This window comes from Clupea harengus, chromosome 10, assembly GCF_900700415.2.
Source record: "Clupea harengus chromosome 10, Ch_v2.0.2, whole genome shotgun sequence".
Classification (NCBI taxonomy): domain Eukaryota; kingdom Metazoa; phylum Chordata; class Actinopteri; order Clupeiformes; family Clupeidae; genus Clupea; species Clupea harengus.
The window spans coordinates 14,790,000-14,811,259 of record NC_045161.1 but is presented as its reverse complement, the minus strand read 5'-3'; the positions used below and the strand labels follow the sequence as shown (position 1 = coordinate 14,811,259).

The 21,260-nt window shown below is 38.3% G+C and overlaps 1 protein-coding gene across 1 annotated transcript; it reads right to left on the bottom strand.

The window, feature by feature from the left end:
- Positions 1 to 4,065: 4,065 nt before the first annotated feature.
- Positions 4,066 to 16,641, bottom strand: si:dkey-21p1.3 (collagen alpha-3(V) chain). Its single transcript, XM_031575504.1, has 38 exons — positions 16,478 to 16,641; positions 15,805 to 15,858; positions 15,486 to 15,539; positions 15,245 to 15,298; positions 14,662 to 14,715; positions 14,425 to 14,478; positions 13,741 to 13,785; positions 13,601 to 13,645; positions 12,913 to 13,020; positions 12,708 to 12,761; positions 12,462 to 12,515; positions 12,213 to 12,266; positions 11,987 to 12,094; positions 11,309 to 11,362; positions 10,939 to 11,046; positions 10,697 to 10,750; positions 10,536 to 10,589; positions 10,371 to 10,424; positions 10,218 to 10,271; positions 10,009 to 10,116; positions 9,607 to 9,660; positions 9,017 to 9,070; positions 8,872 to 8,925; positions 8,590 to 8,646; positions 8,432 to 8,485; positions 8,209 to 8,262; positions 8,030 to 8,083; positions 7,869 to 7,922; positions 7,359 to 7,412; positions 7,213 to 7,266; positions 7,094 to 7,111; positions 6,945 to 7,007; positions 6,609 to 6,683; positions 6,258 to 6,384; positions 5,896 to 6,002; positions 5,509 to 5,589; positions 5,051 to 5,260; positions 4,066 to 4,774 (listed from the first exon to the last, which is right to left on the bottom strand). The coding sequence occupies exons 1-38, from the start codon at positions 16,490 to 16,492 to the stop codon at positions 4,625 to 4,627; spliced, it is 2,613 nt and encodes an 870-aa protein (XP_031431364.1). The 5' UTR covers positions 16,493 to 16,641; the 3' UTR covers positions 4,066 to 4,624.
- Positions 16,642 to 21,260: the final 4,619 nt, after the last annotated feature.

The following is a 21,260-nucleotide window of genomic DNA, read 5'->3' as shown; positions in this document are numbered from 1 at the left end:
TTTTATGTTTCAAAGAAAAGACACCATTTTCCACCCTTTACCAAAAAACTATAGATGGCTGGTTCGTCAATAATAACACCAACGTTAAATACTCCTCTGATATGGCACGCAAAATTATTTCATCATCAAACTTTTGTATTCAGGCCTTTGAATGCCAAAAAGAGGAAGTCATAAAAATGTGTTATTTCCAAAAAATTGACCATATATGTGATTATAATTGCTTAGAAGTAAATACATTTCCAGTCCCCGCTAATAACGTGTCTAATCCAAAGCATCCACTTCGCTTAACGGAGGAGGATATACAAATAATAAAAAGTGGGCAATGGCTAAATGATCAAATTATAGACTGTTATCTTCAACTTCTTAAAGACAATGTTTGTGATTATAATAGTGTGTTAATGATATCTTCCATATTCATTAGTCAACAGTTACAGAGTTTATATTGTGACCATATTGAAGTTGTTCCTAATGCTCCCCGAAAAGAAAAGAACTGGTGGTGTTTCAAAAAAGTAGTCATCCCTGTAAACATTAGGTCTATTCATTGGATAGTTCTCATTTTTGATATGACGCCAAAAACATCTGATGAAAGCAATTTGGAAATCACTTGTAAAATCCTCGATTCACTCACCTCATATGAGAAAGAAATAGTAAACCTATTGCCACAAATTCATAAATATTTAACACTTCAGTATTTGGCCTTGCATGGTAAAACAAAGCAAGTAGGAATCAAATATGAGTTTTCACACAGATGTGCCCATTTTAGAAAACAAACATGTAGCAATAATTGTGGAGTTTATGTGTGCTTCTTTGTAAAAGCTGAGCTGTTTGGGATAGGTTTAAACAAATTTTGTAACAACAGCATGCGAAGATATTTGCAATATGAAATCATAAATGAAAAGCTATTACTATAGTAATTTGGGCTATTCCATGTTCTCTTTTCTTTTCATATGAGGTGGGAACATCTTCTGGATCATTCATCATAAAATATATACAAAAGTACTTTTTTCTAAGAATATTATTATTATTATTATTAATTATATTATTATTATTATTGCTATTTTTATTCTATGGATTGGGGAGCACGAGCACCTGGCTGCTCACGCATGACTCCCGTAGCAGGCTCGGCGGAGCTGACCTGAGTGGGAGCTATATGACTCAGTTCTGACACCGTCGTGGCAGGCGTGGGAGAGCCGGCTTGGGCAGCTGGGTGCTCTTATCCCCATTCAGACACTTGTATGTGTTCGCTTGTCATAGATAGATAGATAGATAGATAGATAGATAGATAGATAAAAACTTTATTGTCACACAACAATGTTGGTGGTATTCTTTTGTCTCATTGTTTGTCATCTATGTAAGGATTTCTGATTTATTTATTTTATTTTATTATTTTTTATATAAACACTCTTTAATTATTATATTATTATTCTATCGTTAGTTCATTGTTACTATACTTTCGAAATCCCACATAGCTGTAATATTTCAGATTCGCCACCATGTTGTGTCATCACCACAAAATTGGTTGAAATGTCACAGAATTACTTTTCTGTGAAGAATTGTTATAGATGCTATTAGGTATTAGGAAATAGGTTCTATTAGTTTAAAGGTCTTTCTTATACCTAGGCGTAAACATCCCTTCCAAACTGTCCATACTTTTTAGCTTTACCCCACTAATTAAAAACAAGGTAGTCCCCCGAAGAGGGGGGGTGGAGGCGGGCCCAAAAAACAAATAAATAAATAAACAAACAAATAAATAAATAAATATAAAGGTCTTTCCAAAAAGCTTCTTTTTAAAAGTCTTTCTTATACCTAGGCGTAAACATCCCTTGCAAACTGTCCATACTTTTTAGCTTTACCCCACTAATTAAAAACAAGGTCGTCCCCCGAAGAGGGGAAGTGGAGGTGGGCCCAAAAAACAAACAAACAAACAAATAAATAGATAGAAAGGTCTTTTCAAAAAGCTTCTTTTTAACTTTATATAGGAAAAACTTTATGCAAGATGAAATCTATTTCATATTACCTTTCATTTCCCTAACAATACATTTTTTCTTCTGTTTTGATCAGATACCTCTGTACACCTGCGGCAGATAGCAGAACTGGATAGCAGACCTGGACCGCAGAACCAGGCCTCGACCAGAAGACAAAAAAAAGAAATCCATGTATAATTCATATCCATGTTTGGTGTTTTTGTATTTGTGAAAAAATAAAGCTGACCTCCCAAGAGGGGGGAAGTGGTGGTAGGTTTAAATACAGTGTGAGCTGTGTGTCTTTATACTGAATTCCATAATTTCATCAGAGACTTCATCTCACATTCATTATCAAAGTTGACACATGTGCAGAGTTGTGACAATGACCAGGTATAGTTTGACTACAATGGACCTATACTGAATCCAAAATAAGAGAATATAGAAAATATAGGCCTACACTGTTAATACAAATAGCACAACTGACCAAATTTAGACAGTTTGAGAGGGTGCATGTCTACAGCAGATAAGATTTTAAGTGAAGTAAAACCTGTGCTTTCATGATGTAGTCCTGGTTATTAAAGGTTCAGTTTTTTCCAATATTATACATAGGCTTGCCTAGTCAATGGTATCTTATAACCGTTTTAAAGTAACTTCTAAACAGTACCGAATATTTATACTATTTGCAATGATCATAGCATTTGTTTGTGTAATCATAGTAGACATATTAGGACTTTATGATGACAAATAGGCTACTATAACTTTCAAACACGCTTTTAACTATTTTCCCGATCATTAGGACAAATGCAACAATAAAACTCGTTCCATAAAAAAGGTTTTTATATTACCCAGTCGATTAACAGGGTTGTTTGCCCTAAAACCTTTCATTTGATACAACAAACTCATTTTACTTCCTCGTTTCGTTTTACTTCCTGGGGTTATTGTGGGTTATCGTTGCTAGCAGAACGGAACTCGGAGTCTGGTGGTCAGACCAGACTCTTAACAGTAGTCATCATCTGATTCATTAACCATGGCCATGAAACAAGGACCTCTGTTTTACGCTGAAGTGTAGATCCTGTAGGCCTATAGCGGGGTTACATGAACTGTCCCCTGCTTATGGAATACTTGAGTGAATACAAAGCAGACTGACCCTGACCATGAAGGGTAAAACAAATCAGAAATTGTGCCTGAGCTTGTGGGATTGCATTCTCTGGATAGTGACCACTCCACACACACTTTTAGACATGATATCGTCCCAGTCTAGTCCAGTGTTATACAGAATCTGAGTTTCTATCCTAAAATAAAGTTTAATGGCTTTGGTTTAGCAGGAGCATTCACAAACACTCTAGAATGAGAACATAGGTACAGAAGAATCATGAAAGGTTCTATTTAGAACCTATTTAAGCCCAGATATTTCCCCAAGGGTTCTCTGTTATGCTTCCAAGAGCCAAAGGTGTTCAAAATTGTCTTATATTAAAGGGTTCATCAGTCATTTCAGTTAACTTTTTTAAGAGTAATGGAAAATAACTAACAACAACACATCATCATCATGACTGGCAGTTGCTCAAAGTTCATACGTTCTCAGGTTGTTTCATTATAGGTACAGTATCTTTGGTTATTTTGGCAAAGGTTGGTTATTTTGAAATGCAGCAGCAAAACACACCCCTCCCTTCCTCTCTAAAGTCCTCCCCTCCAACCCCATACATGCATACAGCTTTGGCCAGGACACTGTCCTGACTGTTTGAGAGTCTCTTGACTGGTTGGATGAGGACCAACATGATTTACTGTTTGCTCCAAATTACAGAACCTGGGGTGGTCAAATGGTAATTTTTCTTCAGAGCATGTACTACATTCATTAAAAAAAAAGAAATATTACAGAAAGTAACTTAATTAAAAATACTGACCCTACTAATAAGATGCATTCACACTTTCTTGTCACCTAACCCCGAACACAGCTTCTGGTAAACTAATTTCTTTGAAAATTGAAATTCTAACAAATGACTATTATTAAAGGTATCACACACATTAGAACTCACACTCATCTGTTTTGATATGTCTTGTTATGTACTATCCCCCTTTAAAGAATGTTGGCATGTCTTCAACCTACTTTATTTAGAAAAAGGAGAGCAGCAATATACAGTATTGCTTGTGATTTGGCAATCATACAAATACATGCAACCAAACAAAAGCTGAAACAAAAGTGAACATTTGAAGCAGAGTTTTTTGATGCATAACTGTACAAACTGTAGCATCATATTAGATTCTGCCATCAATTGGTCAATTAATATATAGCAAAATCATAGATAATGAATTTAAACAATAATATTTGTATAAATTAATACAGTAATATAACAATCATATAGCACAAATACATACAACCCTTTTTGTTAGAGACCCCGACACACACACATGCTGACAAACATCACTGTGATGCACCTTTTGATTTTCATCTATAAACACTTAATCATGAGAAAACCCAATTACTGGTTTACTTGCCTCTACTTTCATAATGACAAGGTAACTAAAATGTACACTTCAAGTCTTTTCAAATCGTGTCTTCGCTTTTTATTTTTTTGAGAGTTCACCCCTGCTCCCCCACTGTCCGTGTATAAGAGCAGCTTTGGTATTGAGACGTCTCTCCAGGCGGCCTCTGAAGACATGTGCTATAGAAAGCACAGCGGCCCCAGGACAGCGTTGATCTCCCTCTCCCAGTGGTCTCCCCTGTTCTCCATGCCCAGATCTCTCAGGGGCAGAAGCTCCAGATCACCCCGGTGCAGTTCGCTGTTTCCCTCTACCCTTACCTGCACCACCGCCTGCAGGACAAGCAAAGAACAGAAGGCAGTAAGCACTGCTGTTGACTATACTGACGTTCTTACTTTTAATTCAGTCTGTAAAAGCAAACTGGTAAGCCATCATTTTTTTCTATTTTCTCTCTTGCTCATAGACATGCATTCTTAGGACCTCATAGACAGGGAACCTGAAATATTTAAACATTTTATCGGCATTGATTGATTTAACAAGCCATTTTACAAACATTTACAGCCAAACTAATAACTGGTTTGCAAGAGCTGTTTCAGAACTATCTTTACCTCACAACCATTTTTTGACACTCTGGTGTGGGCTCCGTTGATCTCTCTCAAAGAGTCTCCAAGGAGATGAAGAACCCGTTGAATCACAGGTCTCTGATTGGTTGTACTGTTGTGAGCACTACTGCATTTTATAGTTACTTGCTGCACAGCCGAGTTGCTGTGCAACCGGAGAAACCGCAGTTGGACCACATCAACACCTGTGTACTTAAACTAGAACACAGAATCCACGTCAATCAATCAATCAATCAATCAATCAGGGCAGTGAATATCCAGGACTGTCACTTGTGACATAACAGTGATGTATTGACTAACATACCACATTATCTGGTAATGGCAGATATGGTTTTCTGGTGCTTATTATTGTAAAATTGACATATTCATCATGCATGACATGCTGTGCCTAATAGCAATTGTGCATTTCTGGGTATTTCTGTGTGTGGAATGTTTTCAGGTCTTACCCTAAAGCCATCATGAAGCTGGCTGAACCACTGGACAGAGCTTTTGGACTTCTGACTGTTTGATGGCCACATTCCTGAGATCTATTCAAATACACTTCAGTCACGGTTCAGTGGTAAAGTCAGACAGTGTCCTCTTATTATTCACACACACACACACACACACACACACACACACACACACACACTCACACTCACACCGATTCAGTTAGTGAATCCTTTTTATTAATCTTATTACTTAACCCAATGAATTTTTCATCCTATTAATTAACTTAATTAACTATTTAAAAACTGATGGATAAGTCTTCTTGCCTGGTATGACCAGACACACATTCGCTGTGTAATCTCTGAAAATAACTGAGCAGTATGAAGATATAGTACTATCAATACCTGAGATTTGTCTGGCTGCAGACAGGTCAGTCCCCCAGCAGTGAAATTACAAAACACATGGAGGGCATCGAAGGGACAACCCTGGTTGGGATCCATGTAGAAAAATCCTGTGAGAGCGACACATACAATGGCCATGAACGACTGATTTCTCATTTTACATTTTCATGAGTTATTCAAATTCAAAGTAGTACAGCATACTTGATTGACATATCAGGCAAAATCAGATTTACTCCCATGTCAAAACTGAGGCACACTGAGTGGGTCTCAACAACCATGACGAATACAAGATTAACATAATTTGTTAAAATAATCTAGATTAATCCCGATACTTATGGTAAGTAAATCGCTGGCTGCCCCCTCACCATCCTCTAGGTGGGAATGCATTAGGCCCAGCTCGTTGCATGTAGTTGCAGGGTCCTCTTTAGTGCCCAGGGGCCAGCTGCTCTCCCCTTGCTCTCCTTGGTCCTGCTGTGTCCTCCGTGTCATAGTCTGAGACAGTGAGATTGACACAGTACAGTGTTTGTGAAAATCCTTTACTATTTCACTTACAATATATATATATGTTATTACATATTACATACATAAAATACATATGACAAAGCATGATATGGATAGAAACAGTCTACAGTGCATACATCCTGTGATCCATGTATCATGCAGTCCTGCTAACCTATCCCTACACACCTACAACTTCATTTAAATTTTATACCAACATTTTGTGATCCTCTTCTACTGTAGAGGCCTGGAGAGCGTTGCTTTGTTCTGCCACCAGGGATGCCTGGTGTCCCCTGCACACAGAAGCATTTAAATACAGCATATGTAATAATAATAATAATAATAATAAAACTTTATTTATATAGCACCTTTCATGCAAAAGAATGCAGCTCAAAGTGCTTTAGTAGCATTAATACAGTCACATTGAGCACTACAAAGCCAGGTGATAAGCCAGAACATTTTTTACAACATATTTTTTTTTGCAAATTGATTCATGGAGTATTATACAGGCTATACCCAATCAATAATACATTTTAATAGAGAACTGAACCTACTGGAGGTCCTTGGGGACCTGTTGATCCCTTGGCACCATGCATTCCTTGAAACCCTTTCATTCCCTGCAAAACAGAGCGCACACCATAAAGAATGAATCACACTTTGAATACTTGGTTCAGCATAAGCAGTTAATCAAGGGGAACTGTACCTTTTTCCCAAACAGGCCCTGAAAAGTGACAAGAAGATAAAATAAATGTATGTCTTCATGGATTGTAATGGATTGTAAAACCATTTACTTACGACTTATATAATGTCCATAAAACTTACTGGCAGACCAGGAAATCCCCTGGGTCCAGGAGGGCCATGGGGGCCTATATTGCCCTATGAGGAAATAAAAATGTATGATTAAAGAGAGTCACATACATGATTATATCTCATATGTTACATTTTCAAACAATCAAACCATAATTCACCTGGATGCCTTTATGTCCTCTTTGACCCTTGGGACCAGGGCGGCCTTGTTTTCCCTGGAAGACAGATGAATTGTATGGAAAATCGGATCTGAGCCTTTGGAGAATCTAGGATAAGTATACACTGACACTTTTTGGGTTACGCAAATGTTATCATAATCAGCAGCATAACTACTGATAAAACCCTATACATGTAAATAGGTACAATATCCGAATTAGACACATAAGTCATAAGAAATATAAAGTTCTCAGAGATGCATTATAAACAGCAAATGTAGAAATGATACTCATGCAAGACATTAACTGAACCATATTTAGCATTTCATTTATTTGCATTTAATAATATGTCTAACTTTCAATTAAAGTGGACCTTGTAATTTTGTGTATTGTATGTTTGGTGCAATCCCTAAATATGGATCCATACTCCAAACAAAGTCATATTAGCCTACACGGAATGTAGTCATGTGTTTTCCGGAAGGGTTTACGTCAGTAATTCTAAGAAATCAAACCTACTTTTTTTCCTGATGGCCCAGCTGCTCCTGTGAAACCTCTGATGCCAATCTCTCCCTATGAAAAGTTTTTTTTTTTACTCAAACCATGTTCTCCAAAGCAATTTGAACACTGTGCACACAGTGCACATGATCTGAAAAAACAATCACAGTAGAAAATGGCACCTTCTCTCCTGGAATGCCCCTCCTTCCTTTAAGGCCTTGAAGTCCTGGGAGGCCCTGAACAAACAAACAAGAACATATACTGTATATATATTTGCATATTTTGAAAGAGTTACAGTTAAGAAAGCCTCAGTTATCAGAGTGAACTAAAATTGTTTTATTTATTTAACTAACAATCATACCTTTGGTCCAACTGGCCCAGGTGGGCCATTGTTTCCTTTGGATCCTGGGTTACCCTAAAATGTATAATATTGGTTGGATTAAAAAAACTTTTTCCAATTTCTTCTCTCTAAACTATAGCTTTGAATGAAATGTTCTATTACGGGACTGATAATTCTGACTGAACTTTGTAAAATACTACATTTGTGAAAAGAAAAGTAATATCTAAGGAGTGAATAAGTTCACCTTTGATCCAGGTTTTCCAAAGATTCCTCTCTGACCGGTTGTTCCTGGAGAACCCTGTAACATGAATCTAAATGATTACCCTGATAATGCAAATCATGACATGAATGCTGCATGGCATGTTGGAGAGTGAAAAGAACAGAGAACACAGTTCTACTCACAGTTCTACCAGCAGCATGACCTGGTCTGCCTGGCATTCCTCGAAAACCAGTGTCACCCTGTCATTGAAATAGGAGATCATAAGAATAGTCAAATTTTACAAATCTGTTTTTTGGATGATTAAAAGTCACAATAAATCAACGAATCACATCCCCATTAATCCCCACTTAAAAGACAATGGATTAGTAGCCTCTTCCTCTTTCTAAAGCAGGTAGTCAAAGAGTCAGATTTATCTAGATTTTAAAAATAAATACACACAATGAAGTTTAAAATGACATCCTTACTGGGTCGCCTGGGTTTCCTTGAACCCCATGCAGTCCATCCAATCCCCCAAGACCCTAAAAAGTAGTAGACACATGTAGTCAACATATTTGCTCGCTAACAGAAACATATGCCATAGTTTGAAACTGTGGTAGTAGGGATACTTGCTGGATCTCCTGGTCTTCCAACATGACCTCTATTTCCCTTTGGGCCAGGAACACCCTGGAGGAGAAAGGAAATATCAGCCCTCGTCTTTGTGAACATGTGACACTGATGCCTGATGAAGGATGTGTTCAAAAGGACATTTCATACAGTGTTCTGTCTCACAAATCAAATTGTAGCAATGAGATATAGTGATTAATTTTCTAATAATATACCTCTATTAGAACCTCTTCTGTATTTATGCTAATTAACTTGTGTTGATTGATAGTTCACAGATTAAATAATGGGCTCTACGTTAATAATACAATATGCAGAGTGCAAATTGAGACTGCTTTTTTTTTTTTTTTAATGAAGTCACATATAATTACTGGTTACGGGCTAGTTTTGAAAATGAATAACTTGTTTTGACAGACTGAGTTGAGTTGTTTCTCTCAAGAAATCTTCCAACTCTGTTCAATACACTATGCATTGTGCAAGCATCCTCCTCATTTCCATATGCATGGTGTTGAAGGTACAAACATATTTGACCAAGTCATAAAAATGCCCAAATGTAGCAGCTCCAAAAATCAGAATCCACAATCAGAAACCTTACTCACTGTTTTCCCATGAGCACCTTTGCTCCCCCTCAGTCCTGTTCTTCCTGGACTTCCCTTAACATAGACAAAAACACAACAGGCACCATTCAATACCATGCTAAAATTCCACACGAATGAAATGCACACCATGCATTTTCCTTCTGCAGTTAAAGGCCCTGTCTAGTAGATGAAAAAATTACAACTTTGCTCAGATTCAACCAATAACCTGCAGTTCATCATACAATATATGTGTAACACTAAGGTGTACATGACATGCACTTGTTCACTCAAAATCTAATATTGTTAAAAACAAACAGCATGAGTGCAAGCTTTCTGATGGATTTTTAAATTCTCCAATAAATCGCCTCTAATCTCTATGAAAATTGGACACATTATTAAATGGCCTCTAACATGAGCTCTCACCCTTGGTCCTTGTTTCCCTTTGGTTCCTTTCTCTCCAGGTGGCCCCACAGATCCTGGCCGACCCTTAGCTCCTAGAGGGCCAATGAGACCTCTGCGGCCCACCTTACCCTACAAATAAATGTTCAAAGTCAACAACATAGTTCCTATCAATTATAGATATAGACATTGCCTACTCAATTTTACGTTGAGTTTTGCACCATGCTTCTTACCATTTTTCCTCTTGTCCCAAGTACTCCTTTCTTCCCATTTAAACCATTCATGCCCTAATAAATATATAAAAGGGAAAGTTGTTTTGAGACCCTTGACCATGTTATTATTGACCAAGGTCAAACAGAGGTAACTTACAAACAAAGGTAACTTACAATCCTCCCAGTTTGACCACGCATCCCAGAACTTCCTCTCACCCCATGATCTCCCTGTTGGCAATAACAAAGACAGCTAAATTGTAACATGAAAACAATATTAATTTTAATGTAATGATTGCAGAGAAGTAATTTAAACTAATAATTAATTTTGATGCAACCCACCTTGGGTCCTCGAGAGCCAGTTATTCCAGAGGTCCCTGCTCTTCCTTGTGCACCCTAAAATACAATGACAGTAGACTATATGTCCTAGGATAACTTTAACAATTCACAGACATTTTAAGCAATGGATAAAAACAAAAACATAAAAATGCATAGATGCTCACAATTACTCCCTTTGGTCCAACTGGTCCTACTGGTCCTAGTCTTCCAGGCTCTCCCTATGGAATGAACACAAACTCTATCGTTATTTGTTTATAAACGACAGAGATATATTTTTATGTTAACATTATTTCATAATCCCTGCATGAGCATGAATAATGACATTGGCGCTATCCCCCACTGCCTCTACCCCAAACCTCATGCCTCTCTATTAGAGGGTCTCAGACTTCATCGAGGCTTTACTCACACCAAGCCCCGGTAGGCCTTTCTCTCCTCCTGTCCCTCCTGGTCCAATGTCTCCACCAGGGCCATAGCTCCCTGTCAGGCCTGAACGACCCCTGACCCCGGCCTGACCCTACATATATACATTATACAGCATTATTGAACTAAAATACAATCTTTGAGGTGTTCTGTATTATTCAGTCAGTGTAACAAATGTACTATGATTTATAATATGTAAGACTTTACATTTCCATAATTTATGTTTTCCCAATCTCAAATCTGACTAAAACAAAAGAGCTCAAAGCTAAGTTTCAACAACAACAAAAAAAATGACAAAAAAAATTAAATGACAACCTGTAGCATTAGGTTAATTGCTTTTAAAAGAGATAACTGACCTTTTGTCCTGGAGGGCCTAGTCTTCCTGTCTGCCCAGGAGAACCACTCTTTCCCTGGGGTGTACAACAGAAGCACAACAACTCATCATCCACAACAGTTTAGCTTCTTTGGCTTTGTCTAACTTTGATCAAGCAAAAAAAAAGAATGTGCAGTGCTGGCTTGTATTCTTTAGCTAAATACTTTAACATTACTCATGCATTAATATTTGATGAGTGCACTTAAAATGCTAGTGTATGTATTACCACTGAACATTATAAATCTCTCGGCAATTTAACTTGTTAATGTTGATATATCCAGCATATCTGAATAGTTCAGATGGTTAGGGGTGCTCATGAGCACCCGTGCACCAGTGTCACCAGTGGCTAATCCAAGTATAAACCTGTATGTTGTGCTAGCGTCACCATCTCCTGGGCTATGCCATTACTGCCATATGAATTGTTTCCTTCAAACTACCACCAACAGGATCTCCAACAGGCTAGCACAGGGTTAAGCTGTATGCTATCTGATGAGTTATACTGTAAGGTCCAAAGTTGGGATACTCCTGGTAGCATCATTGCTAGGAAACCAGGAAGCATTGCTAGGAAGACCCACTGTCCATGCATAGGAGTGATGCTAGCTAGCCCCATTGTTTGAGTGGCACGGACACAAGCAAAAAATCTTGTAGCAATGTTACACACTTCTTTTCCTAGTTGGCCCCTTGGTCCAGTTGGTCCTTTATTGCCTCGGTCACCTTGGATCCCCTTGGCTCCCCTTTCACCAACAAGCCCAGGTTTTCCTCTCTCACCCTATAAACACACACCTGGTTTAAATGTCAGACCCAACAGCGTACAGATTATTCAATCTTGTTGATGATAAAAGTATGATCTTAAAGTCCTAAAAGACAAAAAAAAAGGATGTACTCACTGCTGAGCCTTTCTGACCTGCTGGCCCTATAGGCCCTCTTGTGCCAGCTGGGCCCTAAAGCAAAACAACACTCATCCATTTCTTAACATACAAACCATAGACCAAATGTAAAGGGTTAATATAAATCTGACTAAGAGATTTTAACGCATCTTTTCTCAGTGAAACACTCTACAAAGTTAGTAGAAACACGACTCCATTTGCCATCTTAGGGCTACCAAATGAATAATCAGTACAGTATAATGAATCTACCTCCTCACCATCGACACCAGCAACTCCCTGTTGTCCGGCAGCTCCAGCAGATCCCTGTATAAATGTAAACCATTAGGACGAATTTAGCGGAATATTAATTTTCAGCTCTTTTGCAAAGCTTTATTGGATACACAACTTACCATTCTTTTGCATTAGAATACCAGTGCAAAGTGAATGGCAAAAGCCTTTGCCATGACAGTTGTGTGATAAGAAGTTTGGTTTTCTGTCTGAAGCTTATGCACCCACCTTCTCTCCTTTTACTCTTTGGGATCCAATAAGTCCTGGGAGGCCGTCTTTACCCTGAATTAGAGATTTTACAATTTATCGATCTAACCATCAAATGATGTACTAAACCCAACACAAGAGATTTTATTCAGTCTATTTAGTTACAGCCAGAGTAAAAAAGCTCATCAACTCAAAGCATACAAATAGGAATCTCTTGATAACCTACTGGGTAACCTGCCACACCAGGAGGCCCTCTAGACCCCCGAGGTCCAGTATCACCTGGAAATCCCTGAAGTCCAATTGCTCCCCATGGTCCTATATTCCCTTGTATACCCTGTGAATTAGGACATTTTGGCAACAGAGATAATAAGCCAAAAACAGAGGTAGAGTGTCATGTAGCCTTCAGTAACACTGTATCTCCTGCACCTCCTCCCACTTCCTTTAATTCATGTCAGCATGTGTTCGCCATGGTTGTCCTTAGGTCTTTAGGCACTATTGTGATACCTGATGGGCAGGCTAAATGCCCAGTCAGATTATTTGTATGTGTGGAGACAAACCCACTACGTTGAGGAAGTGATACATGCAGGGATATTTTCAGTAAAATGTTTCCTATTTACAGTGACATAAAGTGCCGACATGATAGTTTTGGGTCCTATATCATAATATACACAGGTTTAATGCCAGAATGTGATGGTATAGGATTAGGCTACTCTGGTTACAGAACAAATGCACGTTCAGTATTTTAAACCAAGTGAGTATAATACTTCATATTAATGCTCTGTAAATAAAAACATAACTGCAAGTAGAGCAGAGTGTGTCATATTTTTTTGTGTGTAATAATTAAGATTACTAATCCTCAAATAATGTTCTTGTTTTATGAATAAACATGAGAAAGAGATAGCTAAAAGGCTTACAGCAGGTCCTGGATACCCTTTAGCACCTGGTAGTCCTTGAAGTCCCTTTAAAAACAGTAAGGAAGTCGATATTCTCACTGTCTGAATTATGCCAACAACATTTGTCTTTGTGATTAGCAAAACAAAACAGGAATACATACAGGGCTCCCAGGTTTTCCTTTTAGACCTTCCTTTCCTCTGTTTCCCTATGTAAACAAGAAAATAACAGAAGTTAGTCTGAAAATCCTGCTGCAATCAAGTATGTGAAATGACCAATACTGCAATTTGTAGAAACCTGTCTATATAGATTTGCCATGTCTTTCTTTTACGTCCTTTGTCCAATTCCCAGATGAACCAGCTCTTCAGAATGAGTTCAGGAGGTTATTAGGTTAGTATACAGTACATTAGCTTGACAATAGCCAGGCTATGTCTTTGGTCAGTTTTCCCTGGGATTGTAGTCTGGAGAGGAGCTGTTGAGGAGAGTTGGAGTATGACAGTGACCACATGGCTGCTGTGGATGCCAATTTATGTAATTCATGCAGATAAAGTTGAGGACAACTGAGCAGCAGGTTTCGTGAATAATTTTGGAGAAAAGGGTTGTTGTGCCTCAACTACTTTTGATGATGTACTGCTCCTGTTTAGATATGTATAGCTTTTGCACTGACGCAGTTTCAGCATTCATGGCGTGAGCAGTAAGCTGATCCAGTCACTTGGATTGATGCCCCTAAGCAATGCTGAAGAAAGCTACATTATCCAACTGTATATTAGCATCTAATTCTAACTAGTAATACAAATCACTGTATGTTCCCATTCATATATCGTGGAGATCTGCATACTATACACACCTTGGGCCCAGGATGGCCAGGCAGCCCAACTGGCCCTGGCTTCCCTCTCAGACCCTAGGAAATACAAAGACACATACTGAACAAACATATCCTGATACTGGTCTTGTTTGGTCTTGTGGTCACTCTTTGTGAGCCATAATAAAGGTTCATATACCTTCTCTACTTGTTGCTCTGTGGTTTGGTGGAGTTTAATCTATCCCATGCTGCTCTTTGATTTCATGAGATCTCGTTACCCACCTTGACCCCTGGTCTTCCAGATGAACCTGCTGCTCCGCTAATTCCTGGTTCCCCCTTGAATGGAAGACATATGAGACATCACTAGTGAATAATCATGTGACATGATACTAGTGAATAATCATGTGACATGACCTGTGCTTTTACCACCTTATATGTCGTTAAATGTACTCAGTACTTGCTACTTTATGGGGTATATCTTCTCAGCAAGGTCCACACTAACATGACATGATATGACAAGTCTCTATTAAGATTGCGTCAGACTGCCTCATGAGCTAAATGACTGATGACCCCACCCATCCTGTTAAACTTTCCATTACAAAACTGTGACTTTGCTAAAGTGGTAGCGTAATGTTTGAGTGTATTTAGAGAGACAGTACAAATTTTAATCTAAACTAGCAAGATAACTAGCTAACTAACAAAAGACTTGTCTGGCAAATATAATCTCACTGGTGCTAATTGGTCTATTTTGGTGATCAATTTGGCAATGTCGGTCTATTAAAGCTGTTCTTTGATTTGTACAGGGTTTGTACATACTGAATAGCCTGAGCATATAGTGGGACTATTCATTCCTGGACATACTTACACTTTGGCCTACAGGACCTTGAATTCCAGGAGGACCTGGTTTTCCCAACATTCCCTAATAAAAAATGATAATCTATGAGACTGCAGGTCTGTTTCAGGTCTCTTCAACATATTCATCATATTCAATAATCACATTGCATTCATAAGCACTGTCACACTTCACTTCACTTATGTGATCTGACAAGTATATATGAGCACCATTTTATGTTGATGATAATTGATGATTTGAGAAAAAGAACTACCTTTTCTCCCCGTGGTCCAGTTTCTCCATCTTGTCCTGGCATACCTATATGTCCCTGCAGATCAGAGGGGTCTGTGATTAACATGTACTATACTGGTATGAGATGACTGAGAAACCATCTTAAATCTGTCAGCATGGTGTAACACTGGTATTCAGGGGATGTGGTGTATTCTCACATTGGGTTACACAACTTTTGTCTTAGTGAGATAGCACAAAGATGGTAACAGCTATGAAATGTTAACAGCTACAAGCTTGTGCACCTTTTTAGTCATTTTGTCAGTTATTTCATGAAGGATATGTTGTTTATGAGAGAATCTTACAGGTGGCCCATGAGTTCCATCAACTCCACGGTTTCCAGAAAGACCTTGAAGTCCCTATGAACAGACAAAATGTGTCAAACTGTGTCATCAGCAATCAAATTAATATACCAAATACACCATACCAATTTACTGGAGTTATCCAGAGAGACATTTGTCTCAATCAGAATTTCTTAATGGATGATAGCAATGGGAACCAATTGTCACTATGTCAGCGATCTGCTGCTATTTGTAGGTGGATCATATTAAACCAATCTACACAGATGACAGACCTTAGATCTGATTGTCATTCAGCTGAGCTGGTTGTATCCAGACTCCAGATTCTGAGTTCCACAAGTACCTTCTCTAAAGGTAAAGTGGCATCATGGAACAACGCCTATCTTTTATAAGAATGCCAATGCAATAGTGAATAGGCATGCAGAACAGCTAGTATTCTGTTAAATGCGAGTTCCTGAAGTTTGCTTAAAGCTGCTGGTCACTAATTCTCTGGACTGGATCATTTCATAGAGGCGTCACTGATGTCTTCGGATTGAATACAACATTTTCAAATTCACTCCCAATATTTTAGTGTTTTCAGTGTAGCACAATAGATAAACCTGCTGACCTAATGTAGGTCTTATGTTTACCCTATATGATATCCTCTGAGCAGATGGATATATACACAGATCAAATTCACCTTATATCCTTTCATGCCAGTGCCTGCTGGGATTCCTGGTCTTCCCTGTTGATAAAAGAGCAATGCACTCACATCCCAAGATATATAAGCATCAGGACTGTCAAATAATTTCCTTTTGATATGCAAGACAATAGCAGTATGGTTGTCACGCCAGCGCTGAGCCATGCTCCTGCCACGCCCCCTCCTGATTCAACTCACCTGCCTCAGTCACATTCCCAGCCCCCTGATTGCCTGATTACCTGCACCTGTCACACTCTCCGATATTTAAACTCCTCACTCCCTTCACTCTCCTGTCTGGCCTCGTTGTGAAAAGGACTAATCTCCATAAAGCTTCAAGCTCCTGACTCTACGTCTCCCTAGATCGTCCCAGTCTATTGATATCTCCAGTTATGTTCCGAGCTCCTGTGCTCTAATTCTCCCGTGCATAGTTATTTCTCGTTTTCCACAGTTCCATAGTTTCCTCGGATTCTCCCTAGTGTATCTTCTGATCCTTGTGTTTATTGGACTTTTATTCTTCTAAGCGTTGTGTTTTGTTGAAAAGTATTCCTCTGAGCGTTGTGTTTAGTTGGACTTTATAACTTCTGAACTGTGTTTTCTCCACGTTTATTCACCTATTCCCCTTGTTACTGGCTGTTTCCAATAAAGTCTGTCATATTCCACCTCTGAGTCCTGATGTCCGTGACAACGGTACTGTGTTTTAGGGATATTTAAATGTTTGGATATCTGAGCTCTTAGAAACAGCAGGCAAACTGAAAGGAAAGGTTAACATAATAACAATACAAAATGAAGGAAAGGCTGATGTACACAAGAACCTTAATACCAGGCTCTCCTTCAGGACCACCCTCTCCTGATTTGCCCATCTCCCCCTAGGGACAACATGAAGACATAACCATAATGACATATAAATAACCAGTGAACAGACACCTATTTCTTTAACAATTATACATACTGGAGTTACATACTGACAGCTGGTTGCTGTACTGTATAATGTTTATCTTAACTTCATGTAAAATGTATCCTAAATAACATGTATTTCTGGGAGTACATTTTCTTCTTAGTTTATATTTGAGGTATTTGGCAGATGTTCTTTTTCTAAAAGTCTTTGCTAAATCAAGATTACACCACTCTCAGATGTTTTAACTCCATATATGGATGGCTGTTGTCTATTTATATAAAAAAAATCTAGAGCCTGACTTACCATCGGCCCCGGCAAGCCAGGAAATCCATGTAGGCCAACACGACCCTTTGGAAATTCAAGAAATATATAAATTTAAAATCTCTGGAAGAAGATCTACACAAAAGCACTCAGTGCCAGCAGCATCTATATGCTACTGAGGGATGTCACTCAGAATGAGGATACCTGTCAAGGAAATACATTTGTGCCAGAAAAAGTGACAGGCATGTCAGTTACCTTGTCTCCCCGAGGGCCAAGAAAGCCCAGACTACCAGCAGGGCCTCTGTCTCCCTAGAATGAGATATTTTTTGAGTGAAGCAGAATGAAGATATGAACAAATTTGATACGCGTTTCATTATTGTTGTGTGAGAGGTTACCTTTGGGCCATCTATTCCCTGTTTACCTTGGTCTCCCAGGATGCCATCATGCCCCTGCGAAAGACAAGGAACATGTACCAGATTTCACAAATCTCTCAAGTGACAGAAATAGTGGTTCACGATTTACAGTCTCTGAATCAGCAAGCATTTTAATATTATCTACAATGTCTTAAAATGGATGTTTAATATGAATGTTTACAATTAGATAGCTCCAGCTCAGCCAGCCTCTGACATGCAATTTTCCAACATTTGCAGGCAATTAAACAAAATTACAATAATTGTGTCCAACTTACAGGTGGACCTGGTAATCCTGGTGGGCCTACTGGCCCCATAGCTCCGAGAAGACCAGACGGACCCCTTCTACCTTTGAATCCTCTTCTTCCAGTAGGCCCAGTGGGTCCCTGACCAAGAACAGAACAATGAAACATCTGCTGTAGATCTGCACTGTACTATACTTTGCTCTGTAGACACTTATACAATGCGTGTCTGCTAACATGTAAATGAATTAGGTTGCTGTCTATATAGGTTGTTTATTTGTTCTGAGGTCTGATCTCTGCTCTCCATCCCTACAATAGGCTAACCTTGTCTCCTGTTGGACCGCTGTCACCCTTCTCGCCCTTCCCAGCTTTGAGTCCCTGTAAGAAAAGAACAGATATGGACAAAACAGAGATTCTTGTTTCAGTTCCTCTGAGGACCTTGACAGCTGAAGCTGTTTGCTGAACTAAACTTCTATTTCAGGTTGCTTTTGGGTTCCATGGGTCCCTCTTATGGCTGCTTTGACCCATTTTAGAGATCCTTGTATTCAGTTTAACTGCAATGGTGAAAAAATCTCTAGGGCTGGGCAATGTGGCTAAACAACTCTCAATATGTTGATGTGAATGACAATATAAGATACAATACAATACAAAACTTAACAAAGCATAATTTTTAAGTGTCAGTAATTATTTGTTATATCAAAAAGGTTAACATAGCACACTATCCTACAATTAAATAGTTGCATTCAATAGAAATAAAAAAATAAAACAAATCGCACACTTCAAAGACTGCCAAAATAAGTTTGGGTGTTTCCAACATTGAAACACAATTCCTGATTTTTTAAACAACTTGCAAAAAAAAACTAGATTTTCAAAACAGCAAATAAAAAAAAGAGTTTCTGTGTTAATTTAAATATGTACGTATAATTTTTCAGTACCCTCTGAGGAATTTGTATGCATTACATTATGCATTTATGCATAAGAAAACCATGCTATTTTAAATTAATTAAAATTAATATAATGACAGTTGAAAATGTAATTATGTATCTATTAGGAAACTATATTCAGGTATGAAATGTCCACCCTAAAACTACAAATATGAAATATTTTGCCTTTTAAGGAAATAGCCCCAACATTTTTTGAGAAGTAAATATACTATACTATATAAATAAACTTTGTTGCATGCGAATACAATGACAATAAAGGCTTTTCTATCTATTTTGCCTTTTAAGGAAATAGCCCCAACATTTTTTGAGAAGTAAATATACTATACTATATAAATAAACTTTGTTGCATGCGAATACAATGACAATAAAGGCTTTTCTATTTCTATTCTATGTATTAGCGCCTTAGAGTGCCCCACCACCACCATACTGATACTTAACAACACTTATCAACAGCAACAACAACAACGAAGAAACGGCTTCATGAGCACTTCACTGGGGTTGTCAAGTGGGCACCTCCTTTTGTGTGTATTTCATTGATTTAGGTGCACAACACCTCTTTCCCACAACAACCATGAACGCCAATCTCTACCAACCAACCATGCAACCAGCCATGATGGCAATCTCTAAATGATGCCATGATGTTACTTGTATTGAAGTTTAAACAACTTTAGAATGTTTCAATTAAGAAAGAAAGAAATTGCATCCGCCTGCGTCCGCCTTGTAGCAATAGAGCAATTTGATTGGCTGGTTACCATGATGTGTCTGACAATCTGATGTGGCTTTGAAGGGCGGAGCTCAGACTGAAGGCTCACAGAGAACGCCCCCTGGTGGTCAGAGGTTGTGAGTGAGTGTGCGAGAGAGATAGTGTGAAAGCTGCACCATTCTTTCCTGTTAAAATACAGTCAATTTTTAAACGCATGCAAATGGTAACCTGTGTAGCCTATATTTTGCACCCTCAACATTATGAATGGTCATTTCTTATATCTTGTATAAAAAAAGCACCGAATGTATTTATATTTTCGATATACCGCCCAGCCCTACATTATACTTATTCTCCTCGTATTTTCTATGTTTTTTTTGTCCCTGAACCTTGATGATTCAAAGGTCTCAAGACTAAATACAAATAAAGATAAAAATGTAAAAATTGCTTTAGGTAATCTTACTGGTTCACCTGAGGGTCCAAGTTTTCCAGGTTTTCCATCTGCACCCTACAATCAATAAAAAAAGCATATTTATTCTACTATTATTACGGTATTTATTTATTGTTCATACTAAACTGCACATAAGGACATGAGACAAACACCTTGATTGTGTATTTCTTATTTGATAAAAAATAGTATCTCTGAGCACTGAAGCAGTTAGGCAACTCTGAGAGTGAAACATATAAAATCCTGGTAAAAGCACCATTTCTTCTATCTTTTCCTATGCCAATGCCTTCATTAATCATCTTCAGTCAAACAGTTCCCAAAAGGACTCACTTTGGTTCCAGGAAGACCAGGTCCACCTATAGCACCCTCAATTCCTGGATTTCCCTGTTCAAATTGATCATATAGATTTCTACAGAGAATAGCTGAGAGACAGTGTATAAGAGTCTATGTCTGTAAGGATGGACTAAGACACATTTCTACAAAATAAAAGAGAAAATCTTACTGGATCCCCTTTAGGTCCTGGAGGCCCATCAGACCCTGGTTTCCCCTAATAACAGGTACATGCGAAATGATTTAACTGACCAATTAATTCATTCATTCTCAGAGGACCTGTACTATTAAGACACTGTGAGCATGTGTATATGTGTGTGTGTATATGTGTGTGTATATATGTGTGTGTATATATATGTGTGTGTATATATATGTGTGTGTGTATATTTGTGTGTATATGTGTGTGTGTGTGTATATGTGTGTGTATATATATGTGTGTGTGTATATATGTGTGTGCATATATGTGTGTGTGTATATATGTGTGTGTATATATGTGTGTGTGTATGTTTGCATGTGCATGGGTGTCAGGTGAGAATGCAAAAAGACCATTTTT